Source organism: Myxocyprinus asiaticus, chromosome 31, assembly GCF_019703515.2.
Source record: "Myxocyprinus asiaticus isolate MX2 ecotype Aquarium Trade chromosome 31, UBuf_Myxa_2, whole genome shotgun sequence".
Classification (NCBI taxonomy): domain Eukaryota; kingdom Metazoa; phylum Chordata; class Actinopteri; order Cypriniformes; family Catostomidae; genus Myxocyprinus; species Myxocyprinus asiaticus.
The window spans coordinates 4,632,710-4,654,258 of NC_059374.1; the positions used below are offsets into that span (position 1 = coordinate 4,632,710).

At 39.5% G+C, this 21,549-nt stretch overlaps 1 protein-coding gene across 5 annotated transcripts in view; it reads left to right on the top strand.

Annotated features, from left to right (window-relative positions):
• Positions 1 to 21,549, top strand: part of LOC127422253 (phosphatidylinositol 4,5-bisphosphate 3-kinase catalytic subunit beta isoform-like) — a 118,976-nt gene that overhangs the window by 71,323 nt on the left and 26,104 nt on the right. For 4 of the 5 annotated variants that reach the window (XR_007894146.1, XM_051665631.1, XM_051665633.1 and 1 more), the window contains 9 exons: positions 4,991 to 5,080; positions 6,446 to 6,697; positions 7,058 to 7,154; positions 12,886 to 13,016; positions 15,004 to 15,054; positions 15,172 to 15,360; positions 15,443 to 15,564; positions 18,704 to 18,847; positions 18,944 to 19,043. Coding sequence is in view for 4 of the 5 variants with exons in the window: in XM_051665631.1 (XP_051521591.1) it covers positions 4,991 to 5,080; positions 6,446 to 6,697; positions 7,058 to 7,154; positions 12,886 to 13,016; positions 15,004 to 15,054; positions 15,172 to 15,360; positions 15,443 to 15,564; positions 18,704 to 18,847; positions 18,944 to 19,043 (1,176 nt within the window). In the remaining variant the exon portion in view is untranslated. The remainder of the gene's footprint in view (positions 1 to 4,990; positions 5,081 to 6,445; positions 6,698 to 7,057; positions 7,155 to 12,885; positions 13,017 to 15,003; positions 15,055 to 15,171; positions 15,361 to 15,442; positions 15,565 to 18,703; positions 18,848 to 18,943; positions 19,044 to 21,549) is intronic. The other variant, XM_051665635.1, reaches the window with a different exon arrangement.

Genomic DNA, 21,549 nt, shown 5'->3' on the forward strand with positions numbered 1-21,549 from the left:
AGTAAATACGATGAATACATTTTAATTGGATAAGACTGTGCCACGCACAAATAGAAGTAGTATGGACACTGGACAGGATCTGGTTCCAAGTCTCATCTTCAAATGTGAGCTGGAGGTCCGACTCCCACTGTTGTTTGATAAAGGAGAGAGGGGGAGTGGGAATGGAGGAAATTAGCCTTTATAGAGAAGATATTATACCCCTTTTATCTAAGCCTACCTCAAGGACTTGATGGGATTTTGGGGGAAGATTCAGAATGTTAGGGAATGTATTTTTAACAAAGTTCCGAAGCTGCAAATATCTAAAGAAATGCACTTTAGAAAGGGGTAATTTTGTGTCAACTGAGAAAAACTGGGGAAAACATTATCAATATAGATATTATTGATAACTGATATCCCTTCTCTCTGCTAAGTAATAAATGCTTTGTCATTCAGTGAGGGGGGGGGGGGGGGGGGATGAAGGGTTTTGTTTTATGGGTGAAACCACTGGCAAACGTTGAAGGCCGAAATGTGCCCGGAATTGATACCAGATTCGTAACGATTGCAGGACATTCGGATTACCGCAAGAACAATAAGAGGACCACATAGCAATGCGGCATGTGAGGCTGGGGCGCAAGAACTCTCTTCAGTACTGAGCCCAAAATTACTCTGGAACCAATATAAAGTACAGTGTATATTTGCTGCCCAGTAGTAAAATTGGAAATTAGGAAGTGCAAGTCCACCTGAAAGCTTTGGTTTCTGGAGTATTTCCCTGCGGATTCTAACTGGCCCTTTATTCCAAATAAAAGAGGAGATGTGTTGATTCAGAGTCTTGAAAAAAAGATTTGGGTATAAAAGTTGGGATACATTGAAATAAATACAGAAATGTGTCTAAAACATTCATCTTGAACGAATTTACACATCCAGCCAATGAAAGGGGAGGGCCAACCAGCAAGCAAAATCTTTCAGGACCCATTGCAAGAGTGGGGTAAAATTAGTTTTGAAGAGATCTGAGCACCTACATGTGATTATTACTCCCAAATATTTAAAGCTGTGGGAAGCGGTTCTAAACAATGAAACATTTACTGGAAAATCAGATATTGGAAAATGTATTGGGTATAGCTCACTCTTACTTGTATTCAGTTTATAGCCGGAAAAGAGTCTAAAGGAATTTATAATTTTCAGAATTTGGAGCAATGAGACAACAGGATCAGAGATATAGAGTCACACATAATCAGCATATAATGACATTTTGTGAACTATACTAGCTCTTCTGATGCCCTGTATAGCCCGATCAGTATGAATGGCAATCACCAGGGGTTCCAGTGTGAAGGAAAAATAGAGGAGGATACTTCATTGGCTCGGACTGAGCATACTGGAGTATAGAAGTTTGATCCAGGAAATGAATGTGTTGCCAAACCAAATTTTTGTAGCACATAGAAAAGGTAATCCCATTCCACATGATCGAAGGCCTTCTCTGTGTCAAGCATGAGAAGAGCCTCCGGTGGATTAGGATTAGAAGAATAAATTGTTTATTGCTCTTCTTATATTATGAAACAGCAGTCTGTTTTTTTAATAAAACCAGTTTGGTCGTTGTGTATGATTCCAGGTCATCTTGCAAGCACTTTTGCCAGTATCTTTATGTCTACATTCAAGAGGCTAATTGGCATGTAAGAGCCACATTCATGTGCATCTTTGTCCTTTTTTGAGATCAAAGAGATAGATGATTGACGGAGAGTTGAAGGCAGGCAGCCATTATTAAAGGAGTCCAAGAACATGTTTAGGAGAGATGTTTTAAGTGTTTGGGAAAACTTCTTAAATTCAATAGCTTGAACTATCTCTTCTGTAGAAAAATTCTAGCTCTTCTAGCTGTTATCATAGGTATGGGCAGATGTTCGAAAAAGCCTTCCATGAGAGATCTGTCAGTGGGGGGGTTCTGACTGGTATAACAGAGAATAATAATCTTTTAAATATGAGGTAATACTAACAGGGTTTGTAATCATGTTGCCGTTGAGGGACCGAATCTGGGAAATACAATTTTGAGTTGACTTTTCTTTTAACTGGTTTACTCGGCTTGTCTCTGTGTTCAGAAAATGCATGTTTAGTCTTCAGCAGTAACTTATCAGCATGATGAGTTGACAACATATTAAAATCAGATGGAAGTTTGAGTCTCTTCTTGTAAATTCCAGGATCCGGAGAAGCTGCATAAGCTGTGTTGAGCTGGAGTATTCCAAGGGATAATTCCTGTAGTTTCCTCCTTCGTTGGCTATTTACAAAGGTAGAATATGAGATGGTTTGACCCTGGGCACAGGCCTTCAGAGACTCCCAAATTGTAGAGGGTGAAGTCTCAGGGACGGTATTTATTTCCAGAAAGGTATTTATTTGAGTTTGAAATGAATCACTAAATTCTTTATCAGAGAGAAGCAGAGAATAAATCTTCTAGAGCCGAACATTTTATCCTGAAACTGAAGAGAGTGTGCAAGCGGCGCATGGTAAGATGTAACAATACTGCCATATGAACAGAGCTTCACTTTAGATAAGAATGTCCTGTTTAAAAAAAAGTAATCAATCAATACAAGAGTAATTATGGTGGACATGGGGACAAAAAAAAAAGAGTATTGTCGTGCTGTGGGGTTGAAAAAACGGCATACGTCAGCTTGGCTACAGGTGCTTAAAAGCGATTGAAGTGTGTTTTAGAGGGTGGGGTGGGTTTAGTGGACGAGCGATCTAGAGAAGGATTCAAGGAGCAATTAAAGTCACCTCCCATTATAAGATAATAAGAGTTTAGGTCAGGGAGTAAAGAGAATATTTTCTGAACAAAGTTATAATCATCATAATTTGGGGCATATATATTAGACAGAGTCACTGGTATATCATATAGAAGGCACGAAACAACAATGTATCTACCACCGGGATCGACTAGGGTGTTTGAGGGAGAAAACTTAATGTACTTGTTGATAATAATTGTTGATAAAAAGTGAAAAAACACCCCATATACACCAATAGTGCAAACATTACTCATTGTCAAACAACCCAAAATCTCTCTCCACCGAACCTTTGGAGAGAGCTCCATAACAGAAAATCAAGTTATAAGGAACAAAGCACAGCTTACAAACCACATACAAAAATCAAAAAAGTCAAGCTAAATAGTGTCAACTGTAGAGGAATTTATAATGTAAAGTGTTAATAAAGTCTGAAACAAAGTATGTTTAAAGGGAAGTTCAATTGTATGCACAGTCTTTTAATGACAGATTTACATCCAATCAGGGCACACAGGAATATTGCCTATGCTACTTCACTGCCCGGGTCGTACATTGTCCGAATAGACTCTGCTGTTTAACTGTATCCGCTGCAGGTATCCCGCTAGACTGCGTGGGTTTAATAACAGTGGTGAGGAACGCAGAAACAGCGTCGGGAGTGTCAAAGCTATGCGACTTGCCATTGAATGAAAGGAGAAGTCTGCAAGGATATAGCATCCTGAATGTGATACCAGCTTCGTGCAGGTCGTCTTTGATTGCTTTAAACTGATTCCGACGTTTCTTGAGTTCCGCAGAGAAGTCGGGAAAGATTAAAATCTTGGATTCCTTGTATTGCAACTCTCCATGTTCCCGAGACAGACATAAGATTTCCTTCCTGGTACAAAAGCGAAGGAAGCGTACAATCATGGGTTTCGGAGGTGCGGCTGATCACGGTTTTGGGTGCGAGGGACCGATGTGCACGCTCAATCTCTGGCGTCTGAGATAGTTTGTCCCCAAAAAGTTCAGAGAAAAACTATGCCATGAAATGAGAGGGCTTGGGCATTTCAAAATTTTTGGAGATACCCAATATACAGAAGTTGTTCCGCTGTGAGCAGTTTTCCAGATCATCCACCTTGCTCTTTAGCGCCTCATTGTCCCTTTCAGTCAACTGACATTTGCGCTCTAAGATGTCGATCCTTTCATCTACGCTGTTCATCGAAGTTTCAATGTCTTTAATTTTAGAACCGTGGCTGGAGATAGTGGCTTGGAGAGCAGCTGTAGAGGTGCGTATTTCAGTGGGGAACTTGGACCTCAGCAAAGCTATTTCCTCATGGATTGTGGTGAGCATTTCTTAAAAAGAGCTGGAGTCAATCCCGAAGCAGCCGCAGCCATGTTGCCGACCTCATCAGCTTCGTCGGGAGCAGGAGAAGCACGCTTGGATTTAGGCATAATAGCAATACAAAACAGACTCCAACAAACATTCAAATGGTGTTTAACATTTTAGGTGGTGTCAGAAAGTGTTAAAAGTGCCAATTGTTCCCGTTAGTGTAGAAATGGAGTAAAGTTTACGGAGCAGCTCCCGGATGTGTCTTACTCCCTCAACTGCATACCGGAAGTCCTGGAGTTAAACTTTTTTAATGAGGAAAAAATTACTGTGTGCACTTCTAAGAGTTGTTCAGCCTGTGTTTGCTGGTGTGTGGACGAGTGTTGTTGTGTATTTATGTCTCTTACAGATAAGGTGGTTATGTGTACCGTCCAGTGCACACTTAAGTTTCCTTGCACACAGTTTCGGGACAGTGAGTTTCAGAAATGTGTTCCAGGAAGTGAGTCAGGGGTGTGTGTGTGTATGTGTGAGTACTGATCATGTGAGGGTTTTTGCCGATGTCAGATTGCTGACCCCGGCAAAACTGCTTTTGTAAAACTAAACCCTGAGGGTGTTTGTTTGAATGTGTGTTTGAGGTCACAGTGTCAGAGGTTGCATGTGTGTTGTACCAAAAGACAAATTTAGTATACAGAGTGCTCTCAAAGTATTTTGACACTTAAGTCACACTTACAAATGTGTGAATTTCATTGCATTAGATATTAAAATATCAAAGCAAGTGGCATCTGCAAATGAATAGTGCTAAGTTTTTGCACTTTTACAACACTTTGGATTTATGAAGTCAGTTCCTCAAGTTTACACAGATGTCTGAGCAGAGTAACCACAGGTTTTGACTGGTTTGTTCTCTCTCTCTCTCTCTCTCTCTCTCTCTCTCTCTCTCTCTCTCTGTCTTCAGCAGTTGCATACGTGTGTTTGGAAGGTTCAATCTTTGTTCAGAATTAATCTTGTGAAAGGCATCAAGGTGAATGCTGAAGATGCTGCTAAGGTAAACATCATCAACACAAGAACAATAAATACACTAAAGAAGCTTAAAGGGATAGTTCACCCAAGAATTAAAATTCTCTCATCATTTACTCACCCTCATGCCATCACAGATGTGTATGACTTACTTTCTTCAGCACACAAATGAAGATTTTTTAGAAGAATATTTCAGCTCTGTATGTCCATACAATGCAAGTGAATGGGGTCCAAAACTTTGATGCTCAAAAAAGCACAAAGGCAGCATCCATATGCCATCTAGCACTCTGCACATATGTCAGGCACTAGGAAGTGAAATTGAGCTTGAAATCATGATCATGCCTAGAGACTGCAATGGCAAAATGTTCAGTTAAAAAAGGAGTTCTATTCTAGTCAGTTCTCACCCAAAACTATTTAGAGTGCTTCAGAAAATATGGATTTAATCACTGGAGTCATATGGATTACTTTTATGCTGCCTTTATGTGCTTTTTGGAGCTTCAGAGTTTTGTACCCTGTTGACTTGAATTATGAGGGCCTACAGAGCTGAGATATTCTTCTAAAAAGAAAGAAAGTCATACACATCCAGGATGGCATGAGGGTGAAAATTTTACATTTTTCGGTGAACTATCCCTATAACAGGCAACCATAGCAGTGCAAATAAATGTGCTGGGTTTCCATCCATGTATTTTAATGCAAATTTTGGGACAACACATAAAAAATGCTGGATGGAAACACTAAGATTCAAATAAAATCTCTAAAATATGCATAAAATCAGTATACAGAATAATGTGGCAAAAGGAGAATTTTGTGATGCCACAGTGCTACTTGTTGGAAAATGTATCTTGTTACTGGAAAACCTATACTCACTGAGCACTTTATTAGGAACACCTGTGCACCCACATATTCATGCGATTATCTAATCAGCCAATCGTGTGGCAGCAGTGCAATGTATAAAATCATGCAGATACGGGTCAACACCTCTAAACAATTGTAGTGAGCAGAATAGCATCTCAGAATGCAGAACACGTCAAACCTTGAGGTGGATGAGCTACAACAGCAGAAGACCATGTCGGGCACTTTATTAGGAAAATAGTGTTCCTAGTAAAGTGCTCAGTGAGTGTATACTAATGTAAAAATAGCTGAGCTACTTTCATGCTACTGAAAAATTTATTTCAGTTAGAAGTGTCACTACTTTAGTTACCCCAACATGCTTTGAGCAAAATCCACCCACAGGAATTACATTAGTAATGCATAACCAGAATACACCTTTAAAGGACGATCTAGACAACTTAAATTGTAAGCATAGTTACCGTAAACATGTTTCCATTGGTTTTGCTGAATTACTAGTCAAAATGTGGTAAATAGATATTAAAATGAATGTTGAACATTGCAGATCCAGGTTCGAGCTGGGCTGTTTCACGGTACAGAGCTCTTGTGTAAGACGGCAGTCAGCAGTGAGAGCAGCAGTCGATCTGAACATGTGTGGAATAAAACACTGGAGTTTGAAATCCCTGTTTGTGACCTGCCACGTATGGCACGTCTCTGCTTCGCAATTTATGCTGTAATGGACAAAGTGAAGAAACAGAGATCCACCAAAAACACACACCTGAACAAATACCAGACCATCCGCAAGGCAGGGAAAGTGGTAAGACCAACACACACACACACTAACTTTATTCATAGCACACTCTCTTAAAGTCACATACATGCATAGTCAGAACAAGAAGACGAGATTGAAAAATATTGCAGACAAAAGTTGAAAATATCTATCTTATATGTGATTGGTCAGTTGTGTCTAAATAGCTGTGCTAGTTTCATGTCTTTTGTTTCAGTCCATGCTCTCTTTATTCTCACATAATAAAATAATTTCTACTTGAATCAATATTTCATATCCATTTATTATTTGGTAAGTTGTCAATGCATCAGGGTCCCTGTCGGGGTTTATTCTGTGATAATGACTGACTGTACATTATTCCTTAAGTGTTTCGCATGTTTCTCTGTCTAGCACTATCCAATAGCATGGGTGAACACAATGGTGTTTAACTACAGAGGACAACTGAAGACTGGTGACATTATCCTGCACTGCTGGTCCTCTTTCCCTGGTGAGAACACACATACACATACACATTGACTAAGCTATCTAAATGGTGACACCATAGAGTTATATTGTTTTTATATAAAGCTAATTAGAATGACTACAGACTAAACCTAAACAATGAAAAGAAATCTTGCATTTTTAGGTTAAAAATAAATAAATCAGTATTAGGGTGATTCTCACAAAACCTGTCCTTGTCATATTTAACTCTAAATCAATACCAAAAATTATGAAATTATATTTTGCATAAACTGTAGAAAATGAAACCTACATGTAGAAATGTGTTGTTTTTGTTTTTTTGTTTGCATTGTGGTGATGTGATGTTTTTTTATAGTCACACATTTGTACAGGGATTAAAAAAAAAAAAATGAAATCTGTGAAAATGAAAGGCAGCTGCAAAAGTATACTTCGGTCAGATGCGAACGCTGAGCATCCGGGAACAGAACACGTGACCAAAATTTAATCATCAGCAGAGTTCTCCAGTGCTTGAATGCGCGCAGACACACTTTTTTAACCGTGCATCCTGTAAGTTGCGAGGTGGAGCTGCAGTGGATCGGACTTGTTGGTCCAGCACATCCCACAGATGCGCAATCGGACTGAGATGTGGGGAATTTGGAGGCCAGGGCAACACCTTGAACTCTTCATCATGTTCCTTAAACTATTCACGAAAAATGTGTGCAGTGTGGAAGGGTGCATTATCCTGCTGAAAGAGGCCACTGCCATCAGGGAATACCATTGCCATGAAGGGGTGTACCTGGCCTGCAATGATGTTTAGGTAGGAGGCACATGTCAAATTGACATCCACATGAATGACCGGACCCAAGGTTTCCCAGCAGAACATTGCCCAGAGCATCACACTCCCTTCACCAGCTTGTTGTTTTGCCACAGTGCATCCTACTGCCATCTCTTTCCTAGGTAAATGACGTACACGTACATGGCCGTCCATGTGATGTAAAAGAAAATGTGACTCATTGGACCAGACAACTTTCTTCCACTGCTCCAAGGTCCAGTTCCGATGCTAGTATGCCCATTGTAGGCATTTTCGACAGTGGACAGGGGTTATCATGGGCACTCTGACCGGTCTGCGGCCACGCTGCTCCATACACAGCAGGGTGCGATGCACTGTGTTGACACATTCCTCCCGTAAACTTCATTAACATTTTCTATGACTTGTGCCACAGTAGACCTTCTGTCGATTGTAGGTGTGAGATAGATTTTATTATTTTGTTAGGGACTGTCAGGTGGAGAGATTGAGTGAGGCGCTGCTGTTAGTACCTTATTAAAAGAGGCCTGAGACACCCTGCACTCTGTACCGGTTTTGACAGTCCACGCTTATGTTCTAGTCCTCACTTGGAGTCTTTTTTAAGAATCTAGCAGTGGGGGTCCTGGGTAGCTCAGCGAGTAAAGACGCTGACTACCACCCCTGGAGTCTGCAAGTTCGAATCCCAGGGCGTGCTGAGTGACTCCAGCCAGGTCTCCTAAGCAACCAAATTGGCCCGGTTGCTAGGGAGGGTAGAATCACATGGGGTAACCTCCTCGTGGTTGCTGTAATGTGGTTCGCTCTCGGTGGGGCGCGTGGTGAGTTGTGCGTGGATGGAGTGAAGCCTCCGCGGTAATGCGCTCAACAAGCCACGTGATAAGATTTGCGGACTGACGTCTCAGACGCGGAGGCAACTGAGATTCATCCTCTGCCACCCGGATTGAGGCAAGTCACTACGCCACCACGAGGACTTAGAATGCATTGGGAATTGGGCATTCCAAATTGGGGAGAAGTCTAGCAGTGGCTAGATATCACACCCGGATGTAGTGGTATCTTGATTAGAATGTGAGGATGTCCTTGTGACATCGGAGACATCCGCAGAAGGATGGCGCAAATAATTGTCTGCAGACTTTGAATGGGAAAACCTAATCTCTCTTGGTGTCTCCACTCAGACAGGGGTGCCTCGAGTTTAGGAAAAGATATATTGCAGATTCTTTTAGTTCAGATTAGATATTCATTTTTCTCTTATTGTCTTGTTTTATTAGTGTAGGCATTGGTTGATCATGGGTACACTGAGATCTGCCTTTGAGACTAAAATTAAAGGAAAAGAAATTCAATAATGATTTGGATCACTTCATGTTCTCTGCTTTTTTCAATTCGCTGAAGTCGTACTCTTAATACCTGTTCTCCTGATTTTTATGCTATTTTATTATTTATATTTTATTTTTATCTAAATTTTTCTCAATGGGTGTATTACTTTTTATTCTTATTTAATGTTCTTAATTGGTTTTTATGTTTTTTTATGTATCTTGTATTTTATTTAAAATTTGTGTGTAAAGCACTTTGAATTGTAAAGCAATATAAATAAACTTGCCTTGCCTACATAAATAATTCTCACAAAGCTGAATAACTTTCATCCTCACAGTCATTAGCTGTGCCCAGCAGGAAGTCGGCCATTTTGGATTTTCTGAAAATCACAAGCTCTGAACTTTTAAATTCTCCTCCTAGGGGATTCATGTGACTGGCACCAAATTTGTGCAACATCATGCCAAGACATTGTAGATGCTAAATTGCTAATGGATTTTTGATATTTTGAACAGTGTCGCCATGGCGAAGCAATGCATTTAAGGTGAAAAATGGAAAACAGGAGGTGCCTTAAATCTTCTATGTGCCCTGTGTGATTTAGATCAAAATTGAGATGTATGTTGGAGGACTTCAAATTCCTCAATGCCGACCCGCTGTTTACAAACACACCAGCGGAGCCCTTTGTCTGGGCAGCCCGGCCACAAAAACGCAAAAGGAAAAGGGGAAACAGAGCCGGCGTTCTCATCAGAGTAAGACGTCGTGCAAATCGACCCCCGCTACCCAGTATTCTACTGGCAAATGTTCAGTCTCTGGACAACAAGCTCTGCAAGCTGAGAGTGCGGATTTCTTTCCAACGAGAGACGAGGGACTGCTGCATTATCTGCCTTACGGAAACTTGGATGTCTGCTGAGATTCCAGATTCAGCCATTGAACCCGCGGGGTTCTCCGTGCACCGAGCAGACAGAGCGAAAGACCTCTCAGGTAAAAGCAGAGGTGGTGGTGTATGTTTTATGATCAACAAATCCTGGTGTGATCAGAGGAACGTACATTCTATCAAGTCTTTCTGCTCTCCTGAACTGGAATTTCCCATGCTTCTGTGTCGACCATTCTGGCTACCGAGGGAATTCACAGCGATCATTATCACTGCTGTGTACATCCCGCAACAAGCCGACACAGACCGGGCACTCAAGGAACTGTATGGGAGTATAAGTGAGCAGGAAACCGTGCACCCTGAGGCCGCGTTCATTGTGACCGGGGACTTTAACAAAGCCAATTTTAAATAAATTGCACCAAAATACCACCAACACATTAGTTTTAACACACGAGGGGACCGGGTTTTGGACCATTGCTACTCTCCCTTCCGGGATGGCTACAAATCCCTCCCCTGCCCACCATTTGGCAAATCGGACCACTCTTCCATTCTGCTTCTGCCCGCTTACAGGCAGAAACTGAAACGGGAATCACCCACCCTCAGAACGATCCAGTGCTGGTCGGACCAATCAGACTCTATGCTACAAGACTGTTTTGATCACGTGGACTGGGAGATGTTCTGGTCCACCTCTGATGACGACATGGAGCTTTACGCTGATAGCGTAATGTGTTTCATCAGAAAGTGCGTAGAGGACGTCGTTCCAACCAGAACAATACGGATCTACCCGAGCCAGAAACCTTGGATTAATAGCGATGTTCGCGCAGCACTTGATGTGCGGACCTCCGCTTTTAATTCCGGGAACGCGGAGGAGCATAAACGAGCCAGTTATGCCCTCTGAAAAACTTGTGCCTGTTCCAAAGCAATCCTAAATCACTTGCTTAAATGACTGGCGTCCTGTTGCCCTGACCCCCATCATCAGCAAAAGCTTTGAGACTAATCAAAGATTACATCTGCTCTGTGCTGCCTCCATCACTAGACTCATTGCAGTTTGCTTACCGCAACAACCGCTCCACTGATGAGCATCTACAATGCTCTACATTGCATCTACAATACACACTGCTCTCTCCCATCTGGAAAAAAAGGACACTTATGTGAGAATATTGTTTGTAGACCACATCTCAGCATTCAACTCCATAGTGCCCTCCAAACTTGATGAGAAACTTCGGGCTCTGGGCTTAAACAGCTCGCTGTGCAGCTGGATCCTGGACTTCCTGTCAAGCAGACGCTCAACACTGGAGCCCCGCAGGGCTGTGTTCTCAGCCCACTCCTGTATTCTCTGTACACACATGACTGTGTGGCAACACATGACTGTGTGGCAACACACAGCTCTAATGCCATCATTAAGTTTGCTGATGATACGACGGTGGTAGGTCTGATCACTTACAATGATGAAACAGCCTACAGAGAGGAGGTGCACACTCTGACACACTGGTGTCAGGAGCACAACCTCTCCCTCAACGTCAGTAAGACAAAGGAGCTTGTGGTGGACTTCAGGAGAAGAGATAGAGAACACAGTCCCATCACCATCAATGGAGCACCAGTGGAGAGAGTCAGCAGCTTCAAGTTCCTGGGTGTCCACATCACTGAGGAACTCACATGGTCCATCCACACTGAGGCCGTTGTGAAGAAGGCTCATCAGCGCCTCTTCTTCCTAAGACGGCTGAGGAAGTTTGGAATGAACTGCCACATCCTCACACGGTTCTACACCTGCACTGTAGAGAGCATCTTGACTGGCTGCATCTCCGCCTGGTATGGCAATAGCACCGCCCACAACCGCAAAGCACTGCAAAGGGTGGTGCGAATTGCCAGACACATCATTGGAGGTGAGCTTACCTCCCTCCAGGAAATATATACAAGGCGGTGTGTGAAAAGCTAGGAGGATCATTAGAGACTCCAGCCACCCGGGCCATAGGCTGTTCTCACTGCTACCATCAGGCAGGCAGTACTGCAGCATCAGGACCCGCACCAGCCAACTTCATGACAGCTTCTTCCCCCAAGCAATCAGACTTTTGAACTCTTGATCTCCCACGATCAAAATACCTCAGCATTGCACTTTATTACTCTTATATCTCACACCGGACTGCCATAAATTATATTATTATTATATTATATTCTCTCTTAACAACACACTGGCAACTTACTATCAGCTGAATGTCAATACAGTACAATACAACCTACTGTACATTTTATATATACTATATATACTTTTTTATTGTATAATGTGTATTCTATATTGTGTGTATTGTATACTGTACATTGTATGTTATTATTTGTATATTGTTGAGTGTAATTATGTGTATAACAGATGTTTAAATTGTGTTGTGTTAATTTGATGTTATTGTAAATTGGTATATGTCTCATCACTGTCACGACTACTATGTTGCTCGGAACTGCACCCAAGAATTTCACACACTATTGCACTTGTGTATATGGTTGTGTGAGAATAAAAGTGCTTTGATTTGATTTGAGGATAATCACATGGATTTTACTATTTTGTGTCACGGATATAGCACCACCTCCTGGCAGCAGGAAGTGTGGCTAATACAACAGACTTTAAAATAGTTATCTTATATTTACCCAGATTGCTTCAGAATTTTTTAGAATAATGTCAAATGCCAAATGCATGTGTCCACCTTGCATTGTTTTCCGAAAGCCAACAAGTGGGGATGGACCCGTGGTGCTTGGGCCTGTCATCGCTGCTTGCAGCTATATTTAAATGTGTTTTTTTTATGTGTGTTGCAGATGAGCTGGAAGAGATGTTGAACCCAATTGGGACGATTCAAACCAATCCCTACACAGAGAACGCCACAGAACTACACATAAGCTTCCCAGAATACTCAACACAACCAGTTGTATTTCCCCCTTTTGACAAGGTATACATATACTCATGAGTAATGCATTAAGCCAAAAGTATACTTCGGTTAGAGTACAGGACGCGTGATGCAAATTTCATCATCAGCAGAGTGCTTGAGCACTGAACATGTTTGACACGATTTTTCTAATGCGTGCGCTTGGAATTATTTGCACTAATTAGTGGGTTCACAAGGTGGCAACACTCAAAATGTACCCGTTGCTTTCACAAAAAAGTGCAAGAAGATGTAATCTCCGCTAAACAAAAGGAAATGAATGTGGAATACAAGAGCGCGTGTATGAGTAGGTACCTATATTTGTATAACTCGAGTCTGAAGGATTATGACATCTTTATGGGTCTAAACTTCTGAAGAGGAATAATCCAGGATCTCACTGCAGTCGTAGCACACATGCTGTGTATGCGCAAAGTCAATTTGAGTGTACTTTGAAAGGCTGAGCATTCGACTGTACACAGACGCTAAGCATTTGCCTCAAAACCGAAGTTTACTTTGGGCTTCAGAATAAAGTCTGGTCCACTTTGCAGCTTATTCAGGCCAGGAACAAATTACTTAAAGGAATAGTGTAGCCTAGATAGTGTAACATTGTCAAAGCATTTTTAAGACAATTATAAAATATTAGTATAGACCATATTCCATTATATTTTTCATATATTAAAGAGATGATGAAACAAATGAAAGAACGGGATTAATTATTTCAACGCTGAAATTTTAATTTGTATGAGTATAGTACTCATTTGTCTTGTAATAAACAATAAAATAGATATCCTGTGATAGTAAACATATATAAAATAAGCACAAAAATATGATTTATGGAAACGCAAATACATATTTTGACACTATTACATATCTTAAAGGAATAGTTCATCTAGAAATAAAATTCTCTCATCATTTACTCACCATCATGCCATCCCAGATGTGTATGACATTCCTCCTCCTGCTGAATGAAGATATTTAGAAAAATATCTCAGCTCTGTAGGTCCAAACAATACAAGTCAACAAAGTCCAAAACTTTAAAGCTCAAAAAGCATATAAAGGCAGCATAAAAGTAATCCATACGACTCCAGTGATTAAATCCATGTCTTCTGAAGCGATATGATAGTTCAGGCCTATTCAACTGGTGGCCCCGATTTAAAATTTTCAGTGGTCTGCATGAGGTTGTCTTGGGGTCTGTTCACACCGAACGCCTTTTTGTGTCCGATCACACTGTTTTTCCACACTTGAGCTAAACGGAAGTTGTGGCCAATCTCTATGTTTTTGCAGTGTCTCGTGCAGGAACAGCACATTTTTAGAAGCTTTCAGAGGTTGCGCTAAAAATAATAATCTGTAATTTTGAAAAAAATGGGAAGATTAAAGTACTAAAATCATGGATCACTGACAAGCGTGAGTTTTGAGAAACAGAAATCGGGTCAAGAAATTCGATTTTTTGGAAAAATTAGAAATTTCCTGCTTGGAAAAAAAAAAATACAATTCTCAATGTTTTATTTATATAGTGAACAAATATTATAGGCCTATTATAACATATAATAACTGATAGAAGCTTTTCGTTAACAAAATATTCTGGCTTAGCCCGCATGCCCTTGAGATTTTTTTTCATCTGGCCCACTTGTCCATGAAGTTGAATAGGCCTATGATAGGTTAAAAAGTAAGTATTTTTTTAACTATAAATCTTCTCTCTAAGAGTTCCTCTTCTGTTTTTGGCAATTTGCATTCTTAGTGCATATCGCCACCTACTGGGCAGAGAGGAGAATTTATAGTATTAAGAAGGCCTTAAATATTGATCTGTTTCTCATCCACACCTATAATGTTGCTTCTGAAGATATAGATTTAACCACTGGAGTCATATGGATTACTTTTCTGCTGCCTTTATGTACTTTATGAACTTCAAAGTTTTGGACTGAGGTAAGCATTTAAGGGTTAAATTGACAGCAGTTTGACTCACAGAAGAAATGTTGCATGGCTGTTTTGCAAATACATTTTTCTTCATCCATAGATCCTGGAAAAAGCTGCAGAAATCGTTGGAGCCAATGACTCCATGACAATGGTAAACACAACAAATTTAAGCAATGCCCCAGCTTATTGTGAACAATTTGTATAACATTTTGTTCATCTGTGCATTGGATTGGACATGTTTATAAGGCGTTTGTGTGTGTTTGTGTAGGGTCGTGGGGGCAAAAAGTTTTACATCGAGCTAAAGGAGATCATGGAGCGAGACCCTCTCTCTCAGTTGTGTGAGAATGAGAAAGATCTGATCTGGACGCTCCGGTATGACTGTAGAGAAAACTTCCCTCAGTCTCTTCCCAAACTGCTGCTGTCCGTCAAATGGAGCAAACATGAAGACATGGCTCAAGTATGCATGTAAAATTAAACACACTTTAAACCAGATGTGTATGAACACACATTATATTACTTCTCTCTCTCATGTTCTGCAGCTGCAGGCTCTGCTGCAGATTTGGCCCAAGCTGAGCCCTCGAGATGCTCTAGAACTGCTGGACTTCAACTATCCTGACCAGTACGTCAGAGAATTTGCGGTGAAATGCCTTAGAGATATGAGGTGAGGAGTCCACACTATACACCCTAGACCAGCTCTCAAACTGTTACGTGGAGTGATCATTTTAAATTCCATGGTTTCCCACAATTTTCTGGCCTGCCAAAAAAAAAAAAAAAAAAAAAGATAGTGGCAAAAAAATGAGTTGTAGAGGTGAGAGTTTTTTTGTTTGTTTTTGTTTTTTATTAAAGACTTTGATCATCTAGATCAGTGGTTCTCAACTGATTTTGCTTCTGCACCCAGGTTTTAAGATTTAAAGACCAAACCCAAGTGGCGACCCAACACACTACCAAAAATTGTTTAATACTACCATGAACTAGATAGGCCCAATAATATCCAAAATTATTTACATGACAAAGGCTGAATTGGAAAATCAATTACAGTTTTGTAAATGTACAACAGCACAAGTACGATTTATCCATAACTAGTGATGTCTCGATACCACACTCATGTACTTATACTCATAAAAATGCTCCGATACCAAAAACAGATACCATCTGACATATTAATGTCATTACATAAACATTCAGCGCACAAATTAAAATCACATTATGTCCTAGTGAGATTATTTTACAGCAAAAGCTGTGATTTAATGATATAAGTATATAGTTTGCATGAGCGGCGCACTGCAAATGTGAGCACTTGTGAATGTGTGGATACAGTTAGTTCTGCCCCCGTCCAAAGAATTTCCTAGTCGACTAGAAGTCGTTAGTTTAAGCCATTAGTCAACTAGTTGTCGCACGTTTATGATATTAACAGGTAACCTCAGGAGAAATACAGGCTGCTCTGGAAAAAGACGGTGTGGTTGTTTCAAGGAGCACAATACTTGTTGACCCCTCTCCAAACATGGCACTTATGGTTGTGACCATAAAGCTCTTTTTCGGTCTCGTCACTCCAAATTACAGTGTGCCACAAGCTGTGAGGTGTGTCAAGGTGTTGTCGGGCATATTGTAACCGGGCTTTTTTGTGGCATTGGCTTCTTTCTGGCAACTTGACCATGCAGCTCATTTTTGTTCAAGTATCGTCGTATTGTGCTCCTTGAAACAACCACACCATCTTTTTTCTAGAGCAGCCTGTATTTCTCCTGAGGTTACCTGTGGGTTTTTCTTTGTATCCCAAACAATTCTTCTGGCAGTTGTGGCTGAAATCTTTCTTGGTCTACCTGACCTTGGCTTGGTATCAAGAGATCCCCGAATTTTCCACTTGTTAATAAGTGATTGAACAGTACTGACTGGCATTTTCAAGGCTTTGGATATCTTTTTATATCCTTTTCCATCTTTATAAAGTTCCATTACCTTGTTACACAGGTCTTTTGACAGTTCTTTTCTGCTCCCCATGGCTCAGTATCTAGCCTGCTCAGTGCATCAATGTGAGAGCTAACAAACTCATTGACTATTTATACACAGACACTAATTGCAATTTTAAAAGCCACAGGTGTGGGAAATTAACCTTTAATTGCCATTTAAACCTGTGTGTGTCACCTTGTGTGTCTGTAACAAGGCCAAACATTCAAGGGTATGTAAACTTTTGATCAGGGCCATTTGGGTGATTTCTGTTATCATTATGATTTAAAAAGGAGCCAAACAACTATGTGATAATAAATGGCTTCATATGATCATTATCCTTAAATAAAAGACAGTTTTTTTGCATGATCAGTCATATTTTCAAAATCAATGCCAAAATTTCCACAATTTCTGCCAGGGTATGTAAACTTTTGAGCATAACTGTATATTGAAATAAGGTGTAGTTAGAGGTTTGTGTTTCTTTACATATAAAAGAGTACCCCCAATTAGTTCCACACAATAATGTAAACATATTCTAAACTGATTATGCAAAAAACAACAACACTGGTATCGGATCGGTATCAGCTGATACTGAGATTTCAGATATCGGAATCGGAAGAGAAAAAAGTGGTATTGATGCATCCCTAGTCAATTGTTGGTCAAAAACAACAAAAATAAATTTGAATTCTAATCACACACAGCATGGATGAGGTAAAGCCATTCGAGTCCTCGTGTTAATATGTGCTCATTTACAGACGCTCTTTACAGAACTGACGGTTTTCTTAAAGAGACATTACTGGTTTTTAGCACATGTCTGACAAATCAGTGTAAATAGTTGTATATGGTACAAATTATCCATGTAAACCATAATCATGTAACAAAATATGATATATGCCATATAATATCATATTTATTGGTGGAATACATGGTTTTGCTTATTTTTAAGAAGCTAAAATGTGACCAAAGTGATGAAAATGTATAAAAATAAAAAGCAAAATTAATATTTTAGTAATGTATCTAGTAAGATATAAGTAACATCATTAGCTGGAAAATACATATGAAATCAATTAAGCAAAAGAACATAACTGAAATAAACCCATATGAATTGAGAGCTTGTGAATTGCAATCGAATTGGTAAATCTGTATTAATATCCAGCCCTAATTATATGGTTAGTTGCATTTTATTATTTGCATTTCGCAATGTTTTGCAATCTTATCAGAACAGAAATGCGCCTGCCAGTTGAGAATCACTGATCTAGATGCTCAATTTCCTGAAGGCAAGCATAAAATGTTTTTGATTTAGGAACACTGGATTCAAAACCATGCTTTATTTTAAATACATGAGTATTAATATAATTCACAGAAGGCATTGTGTGTCTGTTTCTCACAGTTCTTTTGCTTGTTATCCTGTTCACACATGGTATTAAGCATCTCACAGACGGATTTACATTTACACTACAAATATTATGTGGTCACGTGTTCTAAATTCCATAAACCTCCAAATGTGGCTTGAGGGATCACAAAGCGCTTGGACCCCGTTTACAGCTGGATTTAGCACTGTTCAATTGTGATTGGGTCACCTGAAGTACAACTTAATATTGGGTGTAAACAGGGCCAACAATAATTACATACGGTCCTACCTTTTGAAAAACATTGTGGTAACACTGGTATTTTGAAGCTTGAGTACTGCGATAGTACAGTGGCACAGGTATACCATGCAACACTACATTGGTGGTGACTAGGTGATACTTGTAAGTTCAGATTTGTTAAGATGTGGTATGAGTTTGAGAAGCACTGCTCTAGACCGGGCACTGTGCTCAGTGAAAGCTGAAACCCTGAATGTTTGTTTCTTTGTGTGTTAGTGATGACGAGCTGTTGCAGTATTTGCTGCAGCTTGTGCAGGTGTTGCGCTATGAGCCGTACTATGACTGTGCCCTCAGCCGTTTCCTCCTGGAGCGTGCTCAGAACAGCCGCAAGATCGGCCATTTCCTCTTCTGGCATCTCAGGCAAGTGTATGCATGTGGAGAAGCGTGACTATATAAATATATCAGTTCACCTGGTATTTCATCAAGCTTATGCATAGTTGTTTTTGTATGTTACAGGTCTGAGATGCACATGTCAGCCGTATCTGTTCATTTCGCTCTTATTTTGGAAGCATACTGCCGAGGCAGCATCCCACACATAGAAGTTCTCAAAAAACAGGTACTCTTTTAGTAGGATCTACTTCAGTCAGAGATAGCAATATAAAATCTCTTGATCTCTTAAATCTCTTGAAAGATAAACCTGCCCCAATATAATGCCACTGGTTAAGTCAATGTTGCTGTGTCGGCTGGTCTAGATATGGATGGTAAATTTAAACTTTGATCAAATAGTTGAGGAGTTTTCAAGATTTCCTCATTGGAATATGAAGAAATTTGGTGCATATCCTATAAAATGTTCTGGTGTCCATATTAGAGGTTGAACAGCCGATAGTTTTTAAAATGTATAATATGAATGAAAACTTTCCACTCAATGTAAAATACTGTTGAACTTTAGTTTGTATCACTTTTAATGGTGATACTTTATACATTTCTTCCATACTGGTACCATCTTCAAAACCTTTGCCATCTGAAATTAATGAAAATATTAATGAAAATATTAAAGATCAAATTTGTTACAGGTTTGTTGTTCAGCAGTAACATAAAACACTGCCTTACAAAGCCAAATAGCGACTGTACGCTTCATCACTACTGACAATATTTATTATTTTATTTTATTGTCATTAAATATATGAATAATGTACAAGAAATAAATAAAATCAACTCGTCGTAATTTTAGAATGGCATTGTATATATTATATGTGCCCTCACATGAACAAATTGTATTATATAACAATGTGCTCTCAATGTGAATATTTCAGACGTATATATATATATATATTACCATGCTTTTAGTTTAGTTTTTTTATATACATAACTACATTATAAAATTAGGAAGCTTGGACAGAAGTTCATTTTGTCAGAATGGAGAAAAGTTTGGGAAACTTAATAGTCAAAACTATAAAACGTAAAACTATAAAACTGTTCCTCTGCACATGCATTTACGCAGTGTAATTTGCTAGTGCTTGGTCTTCTGAAGCAAGCAAACGGCCAAGCAAAAGCAAAAACTCAGGCAGCATATTCATATAAAGTTGCCATTAAAGATTGATTTACTACTGGTAATTCACTTATTAATACACTTAGAAACAGAACCTCTTCAGAGCGCTCATGTTTGTAACCTGACTGCAACATATTGGAACATATAACAAAAAAAAACTCAATAGATCTGCACGAATCTATAAGTGACTTTTTTTAAACAGCGCTTTAAGAGAAAAGCTAAGCAGTTTCTATCCTTGACTTTGTAACATTGTTTTAACCATTCGAACATCTAATAATTAATTAGCCTTAATGTTAGCATGCTCTCCACCTTGTCAGCAATGCAATTCTCCAATGCATTGATTAGTTATAAACACATTAATTATCAAACCACCTTTGGTTGTCTTAAATGACTGATTTATTGTACCATGACAATAATAAATATAGCCGCAAGCAGCTATCATCGGGGGCCAGGTGAACATGGACCTTATTCACAGTAGTACCATTTTTGACAAGATGAAAATGAGAGTGAGGAACAAACTTACAGTTTCTTCAATGGGTTGTGCTGTTGTTTAAAGCATTTTGGATCATTATGCAGACAAAACATTGAAAAAACAATCTTTCCAAATAAAAAACAAAATATAAAAAATAAAAAAATCAGGAGACAAGAAACTCCACAAAGTACAAGTTGTGAATATTAAATGTGACCTAAAACTTGAAATGGCGTCATACAGCGTATGCAGTCTATATCACAGCCTCGTTTTCATTCCCATCAAAAATCGAATATACCGCTACTGTGAATGACGTCTATGGCTAATACAGGCTATTAGGTCATCACAATGTTGTGCTTCGACTATTGGAGTGCATCTGGCAAATTAGATTAACATAGCAGTAAGTACATTATTTTGTCTGATTTTTCTGATTCACAATGACTGGCATTGGCTTGATGTTATTTCGGTTATCATTTATGCACACTCTGACACATTACGCACAGCAGAGTAAAGGAAACACCTTGACAGGTTTAAAGACTCAAGGATTACCTATCTCGTGTCTCCCTCTATGGACAAAATTGGTACTACATCCTGAACTGTCCTCCACTGTTGAGTTACCTGAGCATTTTAAAGTGTTGCTGAAAACAGAAGTTGGTGAAACTTCACACATGTCATCAGACATTCCTAGTGAGCATGACAAAAATGACCAAATTTGACAGAATAGATCCTGTGGATGCTGTGGACACATTTGTTTTGAAGTAAAATTTCAACTGCTTTTGTCACTGTCAAAAAATAGTATTTTCTTAAGATATAGCGACTCCTAGCATCATAAATGTATCAAATTTTGCACGACAGGCTGATCCAACCCGGAACGCAGGAAACGAAGTGTATTCAAACCCTAACTCAAATCCTAACCTCAATTCAAACCATAACCCTAAGATAACTACCTTAATCACAGTAAGACAAATAGGATTTTTTAAGTTATAGCACCCCCTAGCATCACAAATTTGTGATAAAAAACCTACCCCGAACTCGAACCCTAACCTTCACCCTAACTGCATTAACCATAGCACAAATAAGATTTTTGTAAGTTATAGCGCCACC